Source organism: Crocuta crocuta, unplaced genomic scaffold (assembly GCF_008692635.1).
Source record: "Crocuta crocuta isolate KB4526 unplaced genomic scaffold, BGI_CrCroc_1.0 scaffold229, whole genome shotgun sequence".
Lineage (NCBI taxonomy): Eukaryota > Metazoa > Chordata > Mammalia > Carnivora > Hyaenidae > Crocuta > Crocuta crocuta.
Genome location: NW_027536464.1, coordinates 5,085,868 through 5,104,707, shown reverse-complemented (window position 1 = coordinate 5,104,707; position 18,840 = coordinate 5,085,868). Strand labels below are relative to the sequence as shown.

General features: G+C 60.2%; 3 protein-coding genes across 3 annotated transcripts in view; 2 read left to right on the top strand and 1 right to left on the bottom strand.

Moving 5' to 3' along the window:
• OBSL1 (obscurin like cytoskeletal adaptor 1) overlaps nucleotides 1-6,638 on the top strand; it is a gene marked incomplete at its 5' end in the record, with an annotated part of 20,182 nt that extends 13,544 nt beyond the window's left edge. The window contains 10 exon segments of the mRNA XM_077748572.1: nucleotides 127-402; nucleotides 1,003-1,272; nucleotides 1,422-1,694; nucleotides 2,683-2,949; nucleotides 3,831-3,943; nucleotides 4,498-4,654; nucleotides 4,746-4,907; nucleotides 5,222-5,326; nucleotides 5,637-5,906; nucleotides 6,575-6,638. Coding sequence (XP_077604698.1) covers nucleotides 127-402; nucleotides 1,003-1,272; nucleotides 1,422-1,694; nucleotides 2,683-2,949; nucleotides 3,831-3,943; nucleotides 4,498-4,654; nucleotides 4,746-4,907; nucleotides 5,222-5,326; nucleotides 5,637-5,906; nucleotides 6,575-6,582 — 1,901 coding nt within the window.
• Nucleotides 6,639-6,847: 209 nt separating this feature from the next.
• Nucleotides 6,848-13,297, bottom strand: TMEM198 (transmembrane protein 198). The gene is made up of 5 exons (XM_077748635.1): nucleotides 12,967-13,297; nucleotides 12,451-12,655; nucleotides 9,349-9,924; nucleotides 8,095-8,297; nucleotides 6,848-7,749 (listed from the first exon to the last, which is right to left on the bottom strand). Exons 2-5 carry the CDS (start codon nucleotides 12,614-12,616, stop codon nucleotides 7,612-7,614), a joined length of 1,083 nt encoding a protein of 360 aa, XP_077604761.1. The 5' UTR covers nucleotides 12,617-12,655; nucleotides 12,967-13,297; the 3' UTR covers nucleotides 6,848-7,611.
• A 144-nt stretch (nucleotides 13,298-13,441) lies between these two features.
• CHPF (chondroitin polymerizing factor) lies at nucleotides 13,442-18,001 on the top strand. The gene is made up of 4 exons (XM_077748636.1): nucleotides 13,442-14,099; nucleotides 15,140-15,713; nucleotides 16,228-16,407; nucleotides 16,741-18,001. Exons 1-4 carry the CDS (start codon nucleotides 13,786-13,788, stop codon nucleotides 17,998-18,000), a joined length of 2,328 nt encoding a protein of 775 aa, XP_077604762.1. The 5' UTR covers nucleotides 13,442-13,785; the 3' UTR covers nucleotide 18,001.
• Nucleotides 18,002-18,840: the final 839 nt, after the last annotated feature.

Sequence of the window (18,840 nt, the reverse complement as noted above, 5' to 3'; positions counted from 1 at the left end):
CCCCTGCCTCTCCAGCATGCCCTGTCCATCCCTCACCCGCCTCTCTCAGCATCTCGCTTCCCACTGCCCTCCCCGCAGCCCTCGGGCCTCTCCCCCACCCAGTGACCCCCAGCTCTGACCCCACAGAGCCCCCCGTGCGGGTGGTGGCCCCCGAGGCAGCCCAGACAAGGGTTCGCGGCACCCCAGGCGGGGACCTAGAGCTGGTGGTGTGCCTCTCCGGGCCCGGGGGCCCTGTGCGCTGGTACAAGGACGGGGAGCGACTGGCAAGCCAGGGGCGGGTGCTGCTGGAGCAGGCCGGGGCGAGGCAGGTGCTGCGGGGGCGGGGGGCACGGAGCTGGGACGCTGGGGAGTACCTGTGCGACACGCCCCAGGACAGCCGCATCTTCCTCGTCAGCGTGGAAGGTAACAGTGCACCCCTCACTCCCTGTGGGCCCTGTCACCCCAAAGACCACACCTCTGCACCATTCTGGGACTCCTTCATCCCCGGCTCCCTCCTTGCTGCCTCTGGCTCTAACCAATGCATGCACAGCTAGGACATGGATGGGGGTTCAGGAGCCCTTTATATAGGAGGAGGCATAACCCAGTGGTTAAAAGCAGGGGCTTTGGGGTCACCTCGCCCAGGTTCCAATCTGGGTTCCGCGTGTCAGTTGTGTGTGACACTGGCATGTTGCTTCACCTGTCTGAGCCCCAGCTCTGAAGGTCGGTGGGGGTGGTGGGAGATGGTACTGGTCTTATAGGGCTGTTGTGACAGTTAAATGAGATAAATAGGGTCTGTGGTAAATTATCTGTTAGGGAGTCAGAGAAATAGGGAGCCAGGCCGGGATTGAGAGGACACAGCTAGGAGCAGCAGGGAGCTGGGACCTTGTCCTCTGAGACACCCCCGTGGTCTTCAGCAAAGCTCTTTCCAATAACTGGGAGATGAGAACCTGTACCCCAGGAGAGCATGGAAAGGAGGGAGAGGGAAAGACACAGCCCATCTCACTGCCTCACCCCATCCCCCAGAGCCACCCCTGGCGAAGCTGGTCTCCGAGCTGACGCCACTAACCGTCCATGAGGGTGATGACGCCACGTTCCGGTGTGAGGTCTCCCCACCAGACGCTGATGTCACCTGGCTCCGCAATGGGGCCGCTGTCACTCCGGGGCCCCAGCTAGAGATGGCCCAGAATGGTTCAAGCCGCACGCTAACGGTGCGACGCTGTCAGCTGGACGATGCAGGGACTGTGACCGCCCGAGCGGGGAGCACAGCTTCAAGTGCCCGGCTCCACGTTCGAGGTTCGGGCCCGATGGGGAGGCAGGGGTCTTTGTCTCCTGTACCTGTTCTCCCAACCCCAGCTCCAGTGGCCTTGTCCCTCTGCCCAGGGACAGGCAGATGATGACCCCCGGCTCACCGGTTCCATGAAACCCGCCCCCTTCCTCCCCAGAAACTGAGCTGCTGTTCCTGCGGCGGCTGCAAGATGTGCGGGCAGAAGAAGGGCAGGACGTGTGCCTTGAAGTGGAGACCGGTCGAGTGGGCGCAGCAGGCGCCGTGCGCTGGGTGCGAGGTGGGGAACCCTTACCCCACGACTCTCGCCTGTCTGTGGCCCAGGACGGCCACATCTACCGCCTCTTCATCCACGGCGTCGTCCTGGCTGACCAGGGCACCTACGGCTGTGAGAGCCACCACGATCGCACCCTGGCCAGGCTCAGCGTGAGGCGTGAGTGCCCTGTCTTCTCCTAACATGTCGCACTGCCCCGTGGCACAGCCTTTCCTGGCTGGCCCAGGGCCCCTCAGATCCCCCACCAAAGTGCCCCTCGCCACGGAGGCGAGTCAGCCCCGGCTGGCCTCCGGAAGTGTGACCTGAAGCAGCCTGCCCAAAGCAAAACTTTTCGTTTTCTAGTGTTTTCTATCGACCCTAGGAGTCCGTGTGGATTTTGCATTCCATTTCCTGTGTCCCGGTTGGCTTTGCTGTAACCATAAATGTTATCCTCCGGAAACACTTGCCGTGTGGATCCCTCAGTCACGTGCCCCGGGCTACACACCCTCCCCGCCCCAAGCCAGAGCTTTCTATTAGCTGCAAGACCTCACGCAAGTTACTTCATCTCTCTGAGCCAAGTCTTCTTAAGAATGGGGCTGATTTGTACTTCAAGGGTCTTCAGGAACATTAGCTGAGATAACGTGAAAAATGCCCACTCGGAGCTTGGGAAACAGCTGCTGCTGCTGCTATGTAGTCTCTTCTAATTTATTTCATTCATTGAATCACAATAAACCCATGTCTTAATGCTATTCACCCTGTAAAGTTGGAGAAACTAAGGCCCAGAGAGGTCGAACAGTTTGCCAAAGGTCACACAGCACACAAACCATGTGGCAGAGCTAGGGTCTAATCCCAGTGTGTCTGACTCCGGTTCCTGTGCTCCTTCCAGTGTCACAGCACCCCTCACCCAGACTCCTCAACCCTCTAACCACAACTCTCTTTCACGTGTGCCCTCTCCAAAGCCCCCCCCTCACCGACCCCGCCTAGTTGGCCTTCTGTACTCCTTTCTCCCTGACCCTGGTTCCGGGCTTCTTTCCACAGGGGCTCATATTGGGTGTTAGCGGTGGTACAGGCAGGGCCGAGGGCTGTGCGAACCCTCAAAACCCCTGCCCAGAGCCAGAGTCTTCATGCTCCTTCTCTCCCCGTCTCCCCCCACCCCACCCCCCACCAGCAAGGCAGCTAAGGGTGCTGCGGCCTCTGGAGGATGTGACCATCACTGAGGGGGGCAGTGCCACCTTCCAGCTGGAGCTGTCCCAGGAGGGTGTGACCGGGGAGTGGGCCCGAGGTGGAGTCCGGCTGCAGCCGGGGCCCAAGTGCCACATGCATGCAGAGAGCCACACTCACCGTCTGGTGCTCAGCGGCCTGGGCCCAGCCGACTCGGGCTGCATCTCCTTCACGGCGGACTCCCTGCGCTGCGCAGCCAGACTTACCGTGAGAGGTGTGCGTTCTGGGCCCACTGCTTGCCTGCTGATGGCCCGGGGTGTGATTCCACTGATCCCCCTCCCCGTGTGGCCCCCCTGCACTGACCATGCCTGTCGGAGTGTGCCTCCCCTGGCTCTTTGGCCTTGTGTGGCCCCTGAGACTGCCTCGCTTGAGTTTGGCTCCTCTGACCAATTGGATCCGGCGTGACTCCACTGACCTTCCCAGTCCCTGCGAAATACTAACCATGCCACTGTGAGGGTGCTTGTGCCCGAGTGGTCCCTATTGTCTGCCTGCCTGACCAGGGCCCCACTGGCCACTCTGCGTGTGCCCCCACTGACCACACCTGCTTGCCGTGACCCCCGCCACCTGCCTGAGTGTGCCCTTCTGACCACTTGAGTCCCAGGGACCCACTGACTGCCTGAAGATGACTCGACTAGCAACCCTGCCTCAGTGACCCCCATTTTTCTACCTCCATATTCCCCACTGACCACACCTGGTCTGGAGTCCCTCCCCATTGCTCCTCTGAACCCATCATGTCTCCCAATGGCCAGGGTCACCTGTCCATTCCAGTAAAGTATGGTCCCCACTGCCTATGCCTGCCTATAGGTGACTCCACTGGCATCCCTGCTTTGGTCCCCTCCCCCGTGCCCCTGTAACCCCAGCATGTCCCTCCCCCACCGGCCAAGTTAAAGTACGATGCCCCCCAGCTGGCCACTCCTGTCGCCCTGACCCCTGTGGCCCTGTTGTGTCCTCCACTGACTAGCATCCCACTTGGACCACTTGTGTTCCAGCACATCCCTCCCTCCCGCCGACGAATAACCTCCACTGACCACCTTCTCTAAATGTGTCCACCACTGACCCCTGTGCCCAAATGTGTCTTCCTTCTCCCACTCCCAGAGGCCCCCGTGACCATTGTGAGGGGGCCACAGGACCTAGAGGTGACCGAGGGAGACACAGCTACATTGGAGTGCGAGCTTTCCCAGGCCTTGGCCGATGTCACCTGGGAGAAGGTCAGAACCCATCCCACCTTGGCATCATAAGGACATAATAATAATGCCCCAAAGAGAAATAACTAATACTCACTAAACAGATGTGCCTGGCACTGTGCTCAGATTTACTTTACATTTAACCTTCTAATCCTTACAACAGCCCTATAAGTAGGTTTCGCTGTCTCTGTGTTCTCTCTAAGGAGCCTGAAGCTCAGGGGGGTGATTCTGCCCAAGGGCAGACAAAAGGGGTCGACCACATTTGAATCCAGGTTTGCCTTATTCTGGAATCCGAGTTCTGGTCCAGAGAGATCAGTACCTGACTTTTGGCTTCCAGTGCCCACGGCACCCGTTTTCAGCCCTAACATCCCCAAAGGTGACATCTTCCCAGTGAGGCTCCTGGCGAGGCCCGAGGCCCGGAAGGCCCAGGACAGCCAGATCCCAACCTGAGGGGACAGGCAGGCATAAATGCTCTTTGAAACCGCTTGAATTCAACAGAGGGCGCCGCCCTCCCCCGGGGCCGAGGCTGCCTGTGTCCACCCGAATTCAGCCCGACCCTCTGCAAATCTCGCCCCTAGGACGGGCGCCCGCTCACCCCCAGCCCTCGGCTCAGGCTCCAGGCTCTCGGCAAGCGTCGCCTTCTCCAGCTGCGGCGCTGCGGCCCCTTGGACGCCGGGACCTACAGCTGTGCAGTGGGGACGGCTCGCGCCGGGCCCGTCCGCCTGACCGTGCGCGGTGGGTACCGGGCGCTGCCCGGACGGGGCACTGCTGTGGGCGCGGGGGCTGCGGACCGGACTTGCCCCGGACAGGGCTCNCTCCGCCCCAGAGCGCCTCGTGTCCGTGCTCTCCGAGCTCCGGGCGGTGCGCGCCCGCGAGGGCGACGGCGCCACGTTCGAGTGCACCGTGTCGGAGGTGGAGACCACCGGGAGCTGGGAGCTCGGAGGCCGTCCGCTGAGACCTGGAAGCCGCGTCCGCATCCGACAAGAAGGTCTGGCGGACGTTCTTCGCACTCTGGCCCTTGCTGCCCCGCCCCTGACCCAGGCAAACCCCGCCCTATTAGGATAAGCCCCGCCTCTGGCTCGGGTGAGCCCCGCCCCACAGCCCTAGGAACCTTCGCCCGGTATTTCCCCGGTCCCCAGCTCTGAGCCATCGGTCCTGGACCACTCCTCTTTTTCCGCAATTCCGCCTCCAGCGCACATTTGCCGCGTCCAAACCGACCCGGGGACCCACTCCGGCCCACCTTCATCCCCGAACCCTCCGCTTTGGAGGCTCCGGCCTCGCTAGCGCCTCCCTCACCCCCAGGGAAGAAACATGTTCTGGTGCTGAGCGAGCTGCGCCCGGAGGACGCCGGTGAGGTCCGCTTCCAGGCTGGACCCGCCCAGTCCGTGGCTCAGCTGGAGGTGGAGGGTAAGCAACTGGGGAGGGACGGTTGGGAGTGGGCATCACCTCCCCTCGGGACCGGCAGGCTGGCGGCCGGTCCTGGGAACACTGCCTCCCCACCTCCCTTCCTCGAGGGACTCTTCTCGGGCGGGTCACAGCAGGCAGTGCGTTTCCTGGGGAGGAGGAGACTTTGGGTTAAGGGTACAGAGAGAGGATCGGGCTGGTGCCCGAGACATCTGAGACCACAAGTGGAGCCTGCAGGGAGACGAAAGATGCGTCTCTCCTCCTGGGGGCCCTGCGTGTCCCTATTAACTTAAGCCCTCGTCCTCACCCCCAGCACTACCTCTCCAGATGTGCCGCCGCCCCCCTCGAGAGAAGACGGTTTTGGTCGGCCGCAGGGCGGTGCTGGAGGTGACCGTGTCCCGCTCGGGGGGCCACGTGTGCTGGCTGCGGGAGGGGGTCGAGCTGTGCCCGGGAGACAAGTATGAGCTGCGCAGCCACGGCCCCACCCACAGCCTGGTCATCCGTGACGTGAGACCTGAGGACCAGGGCACCTACTGCTGCCAAGCCGGCCAGGACAGCGCCCACACACGGTTGCTGGTAGAGGGTGAGTGAAGCCGACCCCGCAGAGGTCAGAGGGGCAGGCCGGCTGGCCAGACAGGAGGGGTCGCCGGGAGCTGGTGGGCTGAGACACACCTACCAGAGGTTTTCCAGGACTTGGGATGGCCAGCTGGCTCTGGGGTGTGTTGGAGGTGGGGAGCGGGGGAGGGGCTGAGGGCAGAGGAGAGGAGGGAGCCCTGTGTTCTCTACAGGANAGTTCCTGCCTTTCTATGCCCTTTCCTGTCCCGGCTGCTCACTCTCTCCTGCCTCTGGACTGTGTCTGTCTCTCTTGGATGCCCCATTTGTACCCCAGTTCCTCTCCTTCCTACCTACTGGCCCCTGGTCTATGCCCCACCTTCCCTCACCCCCCCCTCCTGCTCTCTGCCCAGCTGGCTTCTGCCCATCTCAGCCAGTCCACATGGGTCTGAGAAGAGGGTGCCTCAGCTAGTCCCATCCCCTTCCTCTTCCTCAGAGATGCCCCGCCCCCCACCTGCATTTCCCACCCCTCACTGGGGGCTGACTCCCATTTTCCTGCCCCCACAGGCAGAGACCCAGAAAGGGTGGGGCAGAGGGTGAGGACCCAGCTCTAACTGCGTGGGTGCCCAGGCTCTGCCAGGGGAGAGGACGGTGGTGCCCACTCTCTCCCCAGCCCCACGCCGAGTCATTCCTCTGCAGGTAGCTAGGAGGACCGAACCAGGCCAGGCAGGTGCCCTCGGACAGCTTGGAAGGCGTGTGCCCGTACCCTGGGCAGGGGTGGGGAGGCAGGGGAACCACAGGTGTTGGGAGACAATAAAGCGGTGCAGTCCTTTTCCCTGGCTCTCCGTGTGATGTAGGAGGGGGGGAACTTGCCTGGAGCCTCTGTGTAGTAAGTGACATGGGACACCAAGGGCTGCAGCACTTCCAGTTTGGCCCGTGAAAGTGCCAGCCACTGAAGACCACCACCACCACTCCTGGCAGAAGCCACACGGTTTGGCACGTTTATAAAATATGTAAAACAGGGTGGGGTGAGGGGAGACAGAAGCATGAGGTGTCCAGGGTGGCGTGACAGACACCAGACATGCACCGTGCATTTAAGCCCCCTCCCTCCAGCCCCTCTCCCTAGCCCAGCCCGGAGCAGCACCCCCCACCCCCCTCCCCTGCCACTGCCCTCTGGCTGGTGGCTTTGCAGAAGACAGGGGACCAGGGTGAGGGGTGCTGCCGTTTGCCCCATGGACAAGGACAAGAAGCCTTAGATGAGTCTGGTTGGGAGGCGGAGCGATGGGGGAGGAAGCCAGGCCTCCTCCACTTAGACATGCAGGAGAATGGCCTGTGGGACCCCAGCAGTGGGGGAGGAGGCAGGGCCAACCCTGGAGAACCCCCCACCAGTCAGAAATCTAAGGCAAGGGTCCCAGTGTCCCCTCAAGCCCACCCCTCCATACACACATACACATACACACAGGCGACACACTCACAACCCTGAGCACACCCCAGTGGGGCTCACACCCCGCATCCCTCAAAACCCCTCTGGAGCTTGGGAGGAGGCTTTCCCCTTAGGCCAGGCCCGGCCTGAGACAGATTCTTTCTTCCGGTAGCCAGGCCGGTCCTCTTCAAGGTGGGGAGAGGGACAGCCGGCAGCCACAGGGCCAGGCAGGCTGAGTGGCGGCCCAGCAGGCCTCCCCAAGCTGGCAGAGCTGGTGACCGCAGAGTCTAGGTGGGCAGGAGCAGCAGTACTGCTATACCCGCACGGGGGGCCCCGAGCAGGCTGTCAGCGGCCCCCGAGACCCATACTCATAGTCCGCGTCCGTGGGCGAGGCCATGAAGGAGCTCAGTGAGCTCCCTGTCTGTCGGTCCCGGAAGCTCTGGATGTAGCTCTGTGGGAGAGTAAACACGGGTGTAAGCGTGGAAATCCTGCCCTGGAAGCCACCTCAGGGCACGTCCTCTTCCCGCACGCCACAGCCCAAGACGCCCCAGAGAACCACGGGCCCAGGACCTCAGCGCACCCGTAGTCCATAGCCCCAAGACCCTACCCGTTCTGTACTTCATTAAAATTCCTAGAGCTGGACCCCTCGGGTTCCTTGTGCAGGGGTTACAATAGGTGACAAGTGCCAGGCCTTCTAGATAGGGATCAGCCTCTGGGGAAGGCCCAGTCCTGTTGGACAGAGTCGAAAGCACCTCCCTTCTCCCCCATTCGGGCCAGAGGGGCCTCGGCTGCTCACCGGGGAGAGGACATCTCCGTTGAAGCGTTTGATGGGCACAGGCCTGCGCCGATAAGCCGGGTCAGGAGGCCCAGGCCTTGGAGGAGCCCGGGGGCCTCTGGGGGGTGCTCGAGGGGGTCTCTTCTTCCTCCGCTTCTCCTTGCGCTCCTCCTGCTGCCGAATCCGCATCAGCTGCACGCGTCGTCGCTGCCGGCTGATGACCACTGTGCGGGGGTGGGCAGAGGAGGGTCTCACAGGCTCACGCGGCTCATGTCCCCAAAGCCTCCCTAATCCTTCCCCCCTGGGGGCTCCAGGCCTCCAGACTCCCCTTGTCCATAACCTCCTGCTCCCCCTTCCTTTCCCCATCTCCCAGGTCCCAGATGGGACTTCTTGCAGTTGTTCTTTTCTTCCAAAGGCCCCATAGAAGAGTCCTAGCCTTCTAAGTACTCCCTCTCCAGCTGTTATCCTTTCCCAATCCTAAACCCCAGTGAGTCACCCAACCCAGATGTCATCGCCTCTCAGTCGGACAACTACAGCCTCCTTCTCATTGGTCTGCCCCTTCTCACCTGCCCCCACTCCACAGCGCTTCTTACACTCAGCAGCCAGACTGAGCATCCCAAACACTAAATGAGATTCTATCCACCCCTGCTTTAAACCTGCAATAGCATCACTTTGCCCTCCTGGTAAAATCCAGAGTCCTAATCCTGGCCCATGGGGCCCACACGGTCCATATGCCTCACCCACCACACTGCAGCCCACTTCCTCAGCAAGCCAAGCTTTCTGGGGACCTGCCCTCGCCCTTCCCTCTTTTCTAGCTCTTTGCATGTGGCCTTCTATCCTTGAGCACTCTACTTAAACGTCACCTCTTCCAGGCAGCCTTCCTTGACCACTCTATCCATAACAGCGTCTATAGGTCACTTGTTTACATTGCCCTGCATATTTCTTTCCTATCATTCCGGAGCTGGAACTGTCTAGTTTGTATGCATTTTGTTGTCTGTCTCCCTCCACCTGAATGCAACAGGACCCTTTTCTGTCTAATCCCCTGTGCCTGAAATAGGCTTACCACAGAGCCACTGCCCATACCTTGTTACAGAATGAATGGTGGGGCTGAGGTCCTGTCTTCCCAGACCCCGAGCCAGTCAGCTCTCTCACCCTACTGAGGCCTTTGACTGCTAGTATGTACAGCTCCTTTCCCCATACCCCATTTGCTCAGTCCCCCGACCCATCCTTGGCCACTCATTTCTCTCTCCCCCACCCTGGCCGGGACCCTCTCACCTTCCGTGTGGGAGTCCCCCTCGGCAGTCACCCGCCACTGCACCAGAACGCCCATCAGGCTGAGCAGGGGCCAGAGTGCCAGCAGGGCCCAGCTCCGCCAGCAGAGGGGGGGTACTGGGGCGGCGCGCAGTCGCTCCACTGCATAGCGCCCCAGCAGCAGCAGCTCGGCAAAGTAGTCAGCGGCGGTGGCAATGAGCGCAGCACCAGTCACGGCGGTGGCCAGGGTGGTGAGTGGTCGCGGCCAACGCAGTGTGAGCAGGGCGCAGAGTAGGCCGCCCCCCAGCAGCAGCCCCAGGGGGCCCCACACGGAGCCTGGCTGGTAGTAGGGTGCGGAGCCCAGCAGGGCGGCAGCAGCGAGCAGCAGACCCAGCAGCAGCCCGACCAGGAAGAGGCCCACGCTGCGCACCAGCATGGCCACCAGCCCGCAGAGCAGCCCAATGCCCAGGGCGATGCCCGCACTCGCCCCGGCACTCAGCTGCGTCTCCAGCACCCGCTCTCGGTAGCACAGCAGGAAGATGACCACCGAGCCAAACAGCAACCCAGTGAGGAAGAGCACTGCCTTGAAGCAGCGGTAACCTGGAGGGGAACAAGAGCTAGTGAGGGGTCAAAATGAGGTCACTGGGCTCCAGACAGGGCATCAGAGGGGTTAGGGACATGGCATCACAGGGGAACCAGAAGCAGGACACTAAGATCAGAATCTTGGGGGTCACTGGGGTCCTGAGGGCATCAGTGATGGGACCATTGGGGTCCAGGGAGGTCAGAGAGATAGGTCATTGGGAGTCACTGGGACAGCAGAGAGATAAGTGTTACTGAGATGAGCGTTGGGTCTTTGAGGGTCAGATAAATCATCAGAGTCAAGAGTGAATCAGTGATAGGGTCATTAGGGTCTTTGGAATCATAGGGGTCAAAGACCTAGTCATTTGGGATCACAAGGAGATCAGCAATAGAATCACTGGGGCCTTGCGAGGGATTGTTCAGAGAGATGAGGTATTTAGAAGTCAGAAAGAACTTGAGAGATGAGGGTCACGCAGGTTGAGAAAGATAAGGTCTTTAAGGGGTCACAGGGCTTCAGAGATACATTAGTAGAAAACTAAAGCAGGGTTATTGGGGGAGGGGTTCCAGAAGATGAAGTCACTGCAAGTAGGGGAATTAACAGACATGGAATCATTGAGTGTTGAAGGGTTTCTCAGAGAGGGTAATATTGAGGCCACAGAAATGAGAGATCATGGGGATAGGCAGACAATGGCATCATAAGGATCAAAGTGTTAGGAGTAATAGAGGGAAACAGAGGGGTGGAAGGTAATGAGATAGCTTGAGGCGGTTGGGGATCACTAGGGTCATGGAGTGTCCAAGAGGATTATAGGGGAACCAGTGATCATAGAGTTTCATGAAAATGGAAGTTATACCCATTAAGGGTAACTGGAAGGGTGAGGGTCTTGTAGATATTGAACAGTTGGGAAGATGGAAGTCAGAGATGGAGGTCAAGCGGTCAGGGTGCACCAAAGAGAAAGTTCATAAAGAGATTCAGGAGGTGCCTGAGTGGCTCAGTCAGTTATGCATCTGACTCTTGATTTAGGCTCAGGCTGTGATCTCGAGATTGTGAGATTGAGCCCCATGTCGGGCTCTGTGCTGAGCATGGAGTCTGCTTGGGTTTCGCTCTCTCCCTCTACCCCTCTTCCCTGCTCTTGTGCACATTCCCTCTCTCTCTCTCTCTCTCCCTCTCTCTGTCTCTCTCTGTCTCTCTCAAAAACAAATAAATAAACTTAAAAAAAAAAAAAGAGATTCAGTTTTAGGAATGAGGGCAATCATCAGAGTCCAAGAGGTTCTGGGGTCAGATAGAGGAGTAGGGCATACTCAAGGGCTCAGAGTCCAAGAGCTTGGGAATGAGGGTAAGGTGGCAGAGAAGCCCAGGAGAGAGAACATCAGGCTGCTTGAGCAACTGCAGAGGGAGTGGGCATGGGTAGTGGAGGGCATGAGGTGACAGACTCCCTAGAGACCCAGAATGTGTCCTAAACGCTTAGGATAGCACTTCCTCTTGCTCATTCTGCAGTTGTTCAGCTTAGAGTTTGGGGGTGGAAGAGGAGGGACCATCTGGCTCCCATCCTTGCCTACACAGCCATTCTAGGGGGAGGTATAAAGGCTGCAGACCACTAGTCTCACGGCACCTCTGCCCAGCCTGGAAGCCAGACCTCCATGCTTCCTTTGTACTTCTTCCAACTGCCTATAATGCTCTTCCTGGAGGCTTCCCTGGGCCTCCAGCCCATGGAGCTCACTCCCCTCTCTGAACTTCTGTAACTCTTGCTGTAGTCACCAGGCACTTATTCCACTAGCCCATCTGGCACCTTTGTGCAAATTGGAAAAAGTCATGTCTTCCTCTAGGTAAAGCAGCCTTGTGTCAGGGCCTAGAGTTTGGCAAATGGACCATGGGCTGGATTTCAGCTCCCAGTTGCCTATTCAGTTGAACACCCTTGTGTAGTGCCCGTCCTATACAACTGTTCACAACACCCCTGATTACTACAACTGTCTCCGTGTATGTGACTACCATCTAGCCCACTCTAACATGTATTACAGGTGTGAATGTTCCAGAAGTCTCCCCCCATCAGACAATATGCCATGTGGGAAGGGACCATGTTCAATTACCCTGCTAAATGTTTTTCCATGCCTACCTAGCACAGCGACTCAAACACATCTTCACTACAATAGCTATTATTTATTGAGTGTCTACTATTTTCCCAACAACCCTATATGAGACAAGTATCATTGTTCCCACAGTTCAGATAGGAAAACTGAGGCTCAGACAGGTTAATATGTTGCAGTCTCACAATTAGTAATGTGCAGAGCCAGTTTCAAATTCAAGCATGCCTAATTTAAAAGCCTATGTTTTAGGATCTAGAGTCTAGATGATCCATGAACATGTGTGGGATGAAAGAAGGAGAAAAGAGAGTTATTCATGGTGATGGTGGTGGTGGTGATGGTGGTGGTGGTGGTGGTAGTGGTGGTGATGGTAGTGGTGATGATGTTCTAGAGAAGATTTGCAGAGCCTAGAAAAATAATTTGGGAAACAGTGGGGAGCCCAGGTGAGGGATGAGATAGGGGTCTCACCGAAGAAGCAGTAGACGACTCCAAACAGACAGCACATGATGCAGACGAGGGCCGGCAGTGCCTGGTACCTGCGCTCCAGGGGCTGCTCACAGGGTGCACCCCAGAAGGCATCATCTGGCTCGGGGGGCAGCAGCTGGAACCGCAGCGTCGCCACAGTGCCTGGCATAGTGCTGGGAGTGGAAGGGAGTCACCCTCCCAGGTCAGCCTGACAGAGAGTTAAGTTGGGGTCAAGGAGGAGTGCTAGGTCTCCACCAGGTTGGGGGCAAGAATGGGAATGGGAGAACTAGGCAAGGACACCAGTGGACAAAGGAGTGATGCCCCGCTCTGGAAGCATCTCTGAAGTGGATGGAGCAAAAGACAAAGGGAAACAAAAGTGCCTGGCTAAAGGAGTCTGAGATGTAGAAGTTAAAAGGGACCCTGGTTGGGGGAAGAGGAGGGCAGTGTGCTGCCGATAAGAAGGAGGCAGCCAGGAGACTCCTCTGTGGGCGGCTAAATCTGGGATTGTCCAAGATCTACCTGGGCTGGAGGCGACCTGAGCTTCTGAGCGAAAGAGGCTGTGCAGGGGCCGGAGGGTCCGGGGTTGCGGAGCGCCAGAGGCCCCAGCTGACTGGGGTCCGGGAAAAGTCCGCCGTGCCGGGAAGGGGGCTGCTGGGCCGGAGGGACCGTTCTCTGTGCGGCGGCGTCGCTGCTCCGCCTCCAACAGCGGCCAGCACTCCAGTGCCACGGAATCCGGGGACTCAGGCTGGGCCTGGGGACGGGAAAGGAGCAGGAGCAGGGGCTTGGGCTGCCCCGGAGCCGCGGCCCCATGCCCTGAGCCCGCCCGCGGCCTTTGGTGCTGATGGACAGCTCCGGCCTCTGCTCCTGACGTCACTCAGGGCGCACCATCCAGGCAGGGGCGGGCTGCTTCTGACGTCACCCGGGACGCACCAACCACGCCGGCGGAGGCAGGGGACTCCGCCTCCGGCGTTTCCCTCACCAGCACTGAGGAGGGGGCACTTCCGGGGGTCCTTCCCCTTTAACCTCCCCCTTCTCCTCCGTCTCCGGTAGCTGGAGCCCGAGACCCCACCCCGGGGGCGGGGACCTCGCAGTGACACGTCGGACAGCCGCGGCCGCGGCCGAGGCTCCCGCGCCGAGCGCTGGGACCCTGAGCCGGACGGAGGAGGATCGAGGCGCGGCGCCGGGGATTCGACTAGAACCGCGTCGGCGGGGAGGGAGCGGGCCCGCCCGCTTGGCCCGGGCCCTTCGGATCCGCCCCCTCCCCGGTCCCGCCCCCTCGGAGCCTCTTCTGGCTGCTGTGGGGCTGCTCCGGGGCCAGGGGCCCGCGGTCCCGGCGTCATGCGGGCATCGCTGCTGCTGTCGGTGCTGCGGCCCGCAGGGCCCGTGGCCGTGGGCATCTCCCTGGGCTTCACTCTGAGCCTGCTCAGCGTCACCTGGGTGGAGGAACCGTGTGGCCCAGGGCCGCCCCAACCAGGAGATTCTGAGCTGCCGCCGCGCGGAAACACCAACGCGGCGCGCCGGCCCAACTCGGTGCAGCCCGGAGCGGAGCGCGAGAGGCCTGGGGCCGGCGCAGGAGCCGGGGAGAATTGGGAGCCTCGCGTCTTGCCCTACCATCCTGCACAGCCTGGCCAGGCCGCCAAAAAGGCCGTCAGGTAGGGATCAGCCCCGCCAGCCCCACCCCCTGGGCACCGGCCGGGGCTGGCGCGCCCGGGAGGCCGCCGGAGGCTGGGTTAGGCTCCGGAAGGAAGGGGCTGGCCGGCCAGGAAGTCTTTGGCCCCGATAACTTCCGATGGCCCTGCTTCGCCGGGAGCTGTGAAACCCGTGTGAGGCCCTTTCTGGGCCCCGTCCAGACCTGGGCCGAATTTGCCCTCCTCTATCCTAAACTGGCTCGACCCCATGGTCCCTCGTAGATCCTGTTAGCTCCCCGATTGGGCTGTTGGGTTTCGAGAAATGATTCGTACATAGAGTGGGTGCATAGAGAGAGGGAAAGAGCAGAGAGAAAACTAGGATTTACTTGTATCTCTTGTTCCTGCGTGGGGCCACCTCAGGATGAGATTTGTGGGGGAGGGGTGAGCTACCCATCCCATTAATGCCTTTGCCCATGAGCTGAAATACTTTTCTTCTAAGCAACACTGAGTTCAGAATTCAGTTTTGCAACTTACCTTCTGCATTATGGAAGCTAAGCTACCAGAACTGGTGAGCCCCGCTTTTCCCTTGTCCCAAACATACTCAGTACATCCTTATGCCCTGTATTCCTTTACATCATTTATGTGATGTGTTTGTGCTATGATGACATGTTTATATAAAAATGAGTATATACACAGTGCGTGGAGTAACTGTGTGCTGAGCATTTGGCTAAGTGCTTTGAATAGATACAACCAACCCCTTTTTGCAGAGCAGACTACTGAGTGAAGCTCAGGTAGGTTAAATAACCTGTTCAAGGACATAACTACTAAGTAGTGAAACAGAATCCAATCCACGATGTGCCTCTCGTATCTGCACAGACATTGCCATCTCTCCCCCTTCCCAAAGCACTATATAGGTACCGCCAATATTTCATGTGAATCCCCATGACCCCTGGGAGTTGGTTATCCTTACCCTATTTATAGGTGAACAAACAGGCCCAGAGAAGATGTGATCTTCTAGAGCCTGTGTTGTCTTCTTGATAACCTTGTGCCCTCTTCTCTCCCAGAACCCGATACATCAGCACCGAGCTGGGCATCAGGCAGAGGCTGCTTGTGGCAGTGCTGACCTCACAAGCCACGTTGCCTACACTGGGTGTGGCCGTGAACCGCACGCTGGGGCACCGGCTAGAGCGTGTGGTGTTCCTGACAGGCTCTCGGGGCCGCAGGGCACCACCGGGCATGGCAGTGGTGACATTGGGTGAGGAGCGGCCCATAGGGCACCTGCACCTGGCACTGCGCCACCTACTGGAGCAACACGGTGACGACTTTGACTGGTTCTTCATAGTGCCGGATGCCACTTACACCGAGGCACATGGACTGGCTCGCCTAGCCGGCCGTCTGAGCCTGGCAGCCGCTGCCCACCTCTATCTGGGCCGGCCGCAGGACTTCATCGGTGGAGAGCCCGCCCCAGGCCGCTACTGCCATGGCGGCTTTGGGGTGCTGCTGTCCCGCACACTGCTGCAGCAGCTGCGCCCCCACCTGGAAGGCTGCCGTAACGACATCGTCAGTGCGCGACCGGATGAATGGCTGGGACGCTGCATCCTCGATGCCACAGGGGTGGGCTGCACTGGCGACCACGAGGTGGGAAGATATGCCGCCCCGTTGGCACTTCCTGCCTGCGCTTGTGCGCTTCCCCCTCAGAGGCAAAGGGGTGGTTGGAAAGAATAGGACTGGGCTTCCATGCCAGTTCTGTCACTTTCTATACCTGTAACCTTGGGTAAATTACTACATCCCCTGAATTTTGGTATCCTCGTCCATACCAATGACTATAACTATGGTTCAGGTCTGTTATAAGGATTAGGAAAAATAAGGGACCGTTGCACATAGTAGGTGTTCAGTGCTGGCTATTATTATTTTATTTGAGCCCCTGGACAGCTCTGAGATAGGATGCATAGGCCCATTTCACACCCGAGCTAGCAGAGGCTTGCGCAAAGTCACACAAGCTCACAACTGGTCAAGGTACACTTCAACCCAGTAATTCTGACTCCAAGTCCACCATAGGTCATAGGAGGGGAAGGTGAGACCCACGCTGGGAGGTAAGTGGGGAGCTGTCGCATCTCTCCCTTTCATGGACCCCCTCCCTTCCTCTCTCCAGGGGGTCCACTATAGCTACCTGGAGCTGAGCCCTGGGGAGCATGTGCAGGAAGGAGACCCCCGTTTCCGCAGCGCCCTGACAGCCCACCCGGTGCGTGACCCCGTGCACATGTACCGGCTGCACAAAGCCTTTGCCCGCGCTGAGCTAGAGCGCACATACCAGGAGATCCAGGAGTTGCAGGTATGGTCTAGGCCCTGGGGGACAGAGGGGACACGTCCTAAGATGCCTGAGATACCAGGGAGATCAAAGTTAGCGCTAGAATCAGAAGAAACCAGCTTCCTGGTCCCTGTTTGTTTCTGCCTTTCCTGAGAAGCCCCTCTAGAAGCCTCCTTTTTCATTCTTAGGCCGCCTCGATCTGGGGAGAGGAAAGGTGGGGGGCCCTGCGGATAGTAGAAGTTGGCAGAGGACTAGGGACCCTTCCCAAGTGGCCCCTGCTGTGTGCCGAGTCCTCCAGCTCTGCACTGGCCCCCCTGTGGTCTATGCCTCGCTCCCGGTCTGTTTTTTCCAATCTAGTGGGAGATCCAGAACACCAGTCATCTGGCAGCCGATGGGGAGCGGGCAGCCGCCTGGCCCGTGGGCATTCCAGCACCGTCGCGCCCGGCCTCCCGTTTTGAGGTGCTGCGCTGGGACTATTTCACAGAGCACCACGCTTTCTCCTGTGCTGACGGTTCGCCCCGCTGCCCGCTGCGAGGGGCTGACCGCGCCGACGTAGCCGACGTGCTGGGGGCAGCCCTAGAAGAGCTCAACCGCCGCTACCACCCAGCCCTGCGGCTCCAGAAGCAGCAGCTAGTTAACGGTTACCGACGCTTCGATCCCGCCCGGGGTATGGAGTACACGCTGGACTTGCAGCTGGAGGCGCTGACCCCGCAGGGCGGCCGCAGGCCCCTCACCCGCCGGGTGCAGCTGCTACGGCCACTGAGCCGTGTGGAGATCCTGCCCGTGCCCTACGTCACCGAGGCCTCGCGCCTCACCGTGTTACTGCCTCTGGCTGCGGCCGAGCGCGACCTGGCCCCCGGCTTCCTGGAGGCCTTCGCCGCTGCGGCGCTGGAACCCGGCGACACCGCGGCAGCCTTGACCCTGCTGCTCCTGTACGAGCCGCGCCAGGCCCAACGGGCGGCCCATGCGGATGTCTTTGCGCCTGTCAAGGCCCACGTGGCAGAGCTGGAGCGGCGTTTCCCTGGGGCCCGGGTGCCCTGGCTCAGCGTGCAGACAGCCGCACCCTCACCGCTGCGCCTCATGGACCTGCTCTCCAAGAAGCACCCGCTGGACACACTGTTCTTGCTGGCCGGGCCGGACACCGTGCTCACGCCCGACTTCCTGAACCGCTGCCGCATGCATGCCATCGCCGGCTGGCAGGCCTTCTTCCCCATGCACTTCCGGGCCTTCCACCCCGCCGTGGCCCCGCCCCAGGGCCCCGGGCCCCCAGAGCTGGGCCGGGACACGGGCCGCTTTGACCGCCAGGCTGCCACCGAGGCCTGCTTCTACAACTCCGACTACGTGGCGGCCCGAGGGCGGCTGGCCGCGGCCTCCGAGCAGGAGGAGGAGCTGCTGGAGAGCATGGACGTGTACGAGCTGTTCCTGCGCTTCTCCAGCCTCCATGTCCTGCGGGCGGTGGAGCCAGCACTGCTGCAGCGCTACCGGGCCCAGACGTGCAGCGCCCGGCTCGGCGAGGAGCTGTACCACCGCTGCCGCCAGAGCGAGCTGGAGGGCCTGGGCTCCCGCACCCAGCTGGCCATGCTGCTCTTCGAGCAGGAGCAGGGCAACAGCACCTGAGCCCGCCNGGTGGTCTCAGACCCCAGGGCAGCCCGCCGACCCCCTCTCTAGCTTTGTGGGTCCTCGGGCTCTGGACAAACCCTGGGGGGTGCCTTTGGAGCCACCTCTTCCTGCCCCAAACCTGGTCTCCCTGCCTTACCCCCCCCCACCCCGACGCTGCTGATTCCAGCTGTGGCCTCTGAGTATTTATGCAGTGCAGTCTGCCCGACGCCAGCCCCATCTCCCTCTGGGGGGCTGGGCTGTAGATGAGTGGTTGGGGAAGCGGGGAGCTGAGAGAGGAAGGTGGGGTGTGCCCCAGCTTCTCCCTTCTGGACCTGGATGAAGCTCCCTGCCTTTAATAAACTGGCTGAGTGCGGACTAGTGACTCTTGAGTTTTCAAGAGGTGGTGCGGGGGACTGGGAGGGCTGGTGGTAAGGACGGAGGCTCCCTTGTCCTGGCTGAGGCCCGGGTCCCCTTTTCCCAGGGACTAAGCCATGAGATGCCCAGCCCTGCGCCAGCTCGCAGCTTCATCATATGTGCACACGGAGAATTCTTTATGCCTCTTTATTCTCACTTGCGTCAGCACTTTATAAAACCAGCCCGGAGGCAGAGAGGCCATTCGGGGAGGCTCCCTTCCCCACCCCCAAACCCCGCCAAGATCTGATAGGTCTGCCTGCTCCCCGTGGAGGGGACTCTGAAGGAGGGGCAGCGGCAGGAGAAATTGGGAGCTAGGCCAGGCCTGCTGGGCCACCAGTCCCCCTGCCCAAAGGGGGAGCTAGGCCTGGAGAGGGACAGGAAGCAGGACCAGCCCAGCACTCCCGAGTCCTGGGGGTTCTCCCCCTCCTGCTGACTTTCTAGGGC

What these genes read in the sequence shown, in the direction of transcription:
- TMEM198 (XM_077748635.1), bottom strand. Translation starts at nt 12,616, where the DNA reads ATGCCAGGCACTGTGGCGACGCTGCGGTTCCAGCTGCTGCCCCCCGAG. An exon ending in AGTCGTCTACTGCTTCTTCG is followed by an intron (nt 9,925 to 12,450) that starts GTGAGACCCCTA and finishes GTTCCCCTCCAG; the next exon opens with GTTACCGCTGCTTCAAGGCA. An exon ending in GGGGGACTCCCACACGGAAG is followed by an intron (nt 8,298 to 9,348) that starts GTGAGAGGGTCC and finishes ACCCCCGCACAG; the next exon opens with TGGTCATCAGCCGGCAGCGA.
- CHPF (XM_077748636.1), top strand. Translation starts at nt 13,786, where the DNA reads ATGCGGGCATCGCTGCTGCTGTCGGTGCTGCGGCCCGCAGGGCCCGTG. An exon ending in GCCGCCAAAAAGGCCGTCAG is followed by an intron (nt 14,100 to 15,139) that starts GTAGGGATCAGC and finishes CTTCTCTCCCAG; the next exon opens with AACCCGATACATCAGCACCG. An exon ending in AGGAGATCCAGGAGTTGCAG is followed by an intron (nt 16,408 to 16,740) that starts GTATGGTCTAGG and finishes TTTCCAATCTAG; the next exon opens with TGGGAGATCCAGAACACCAG.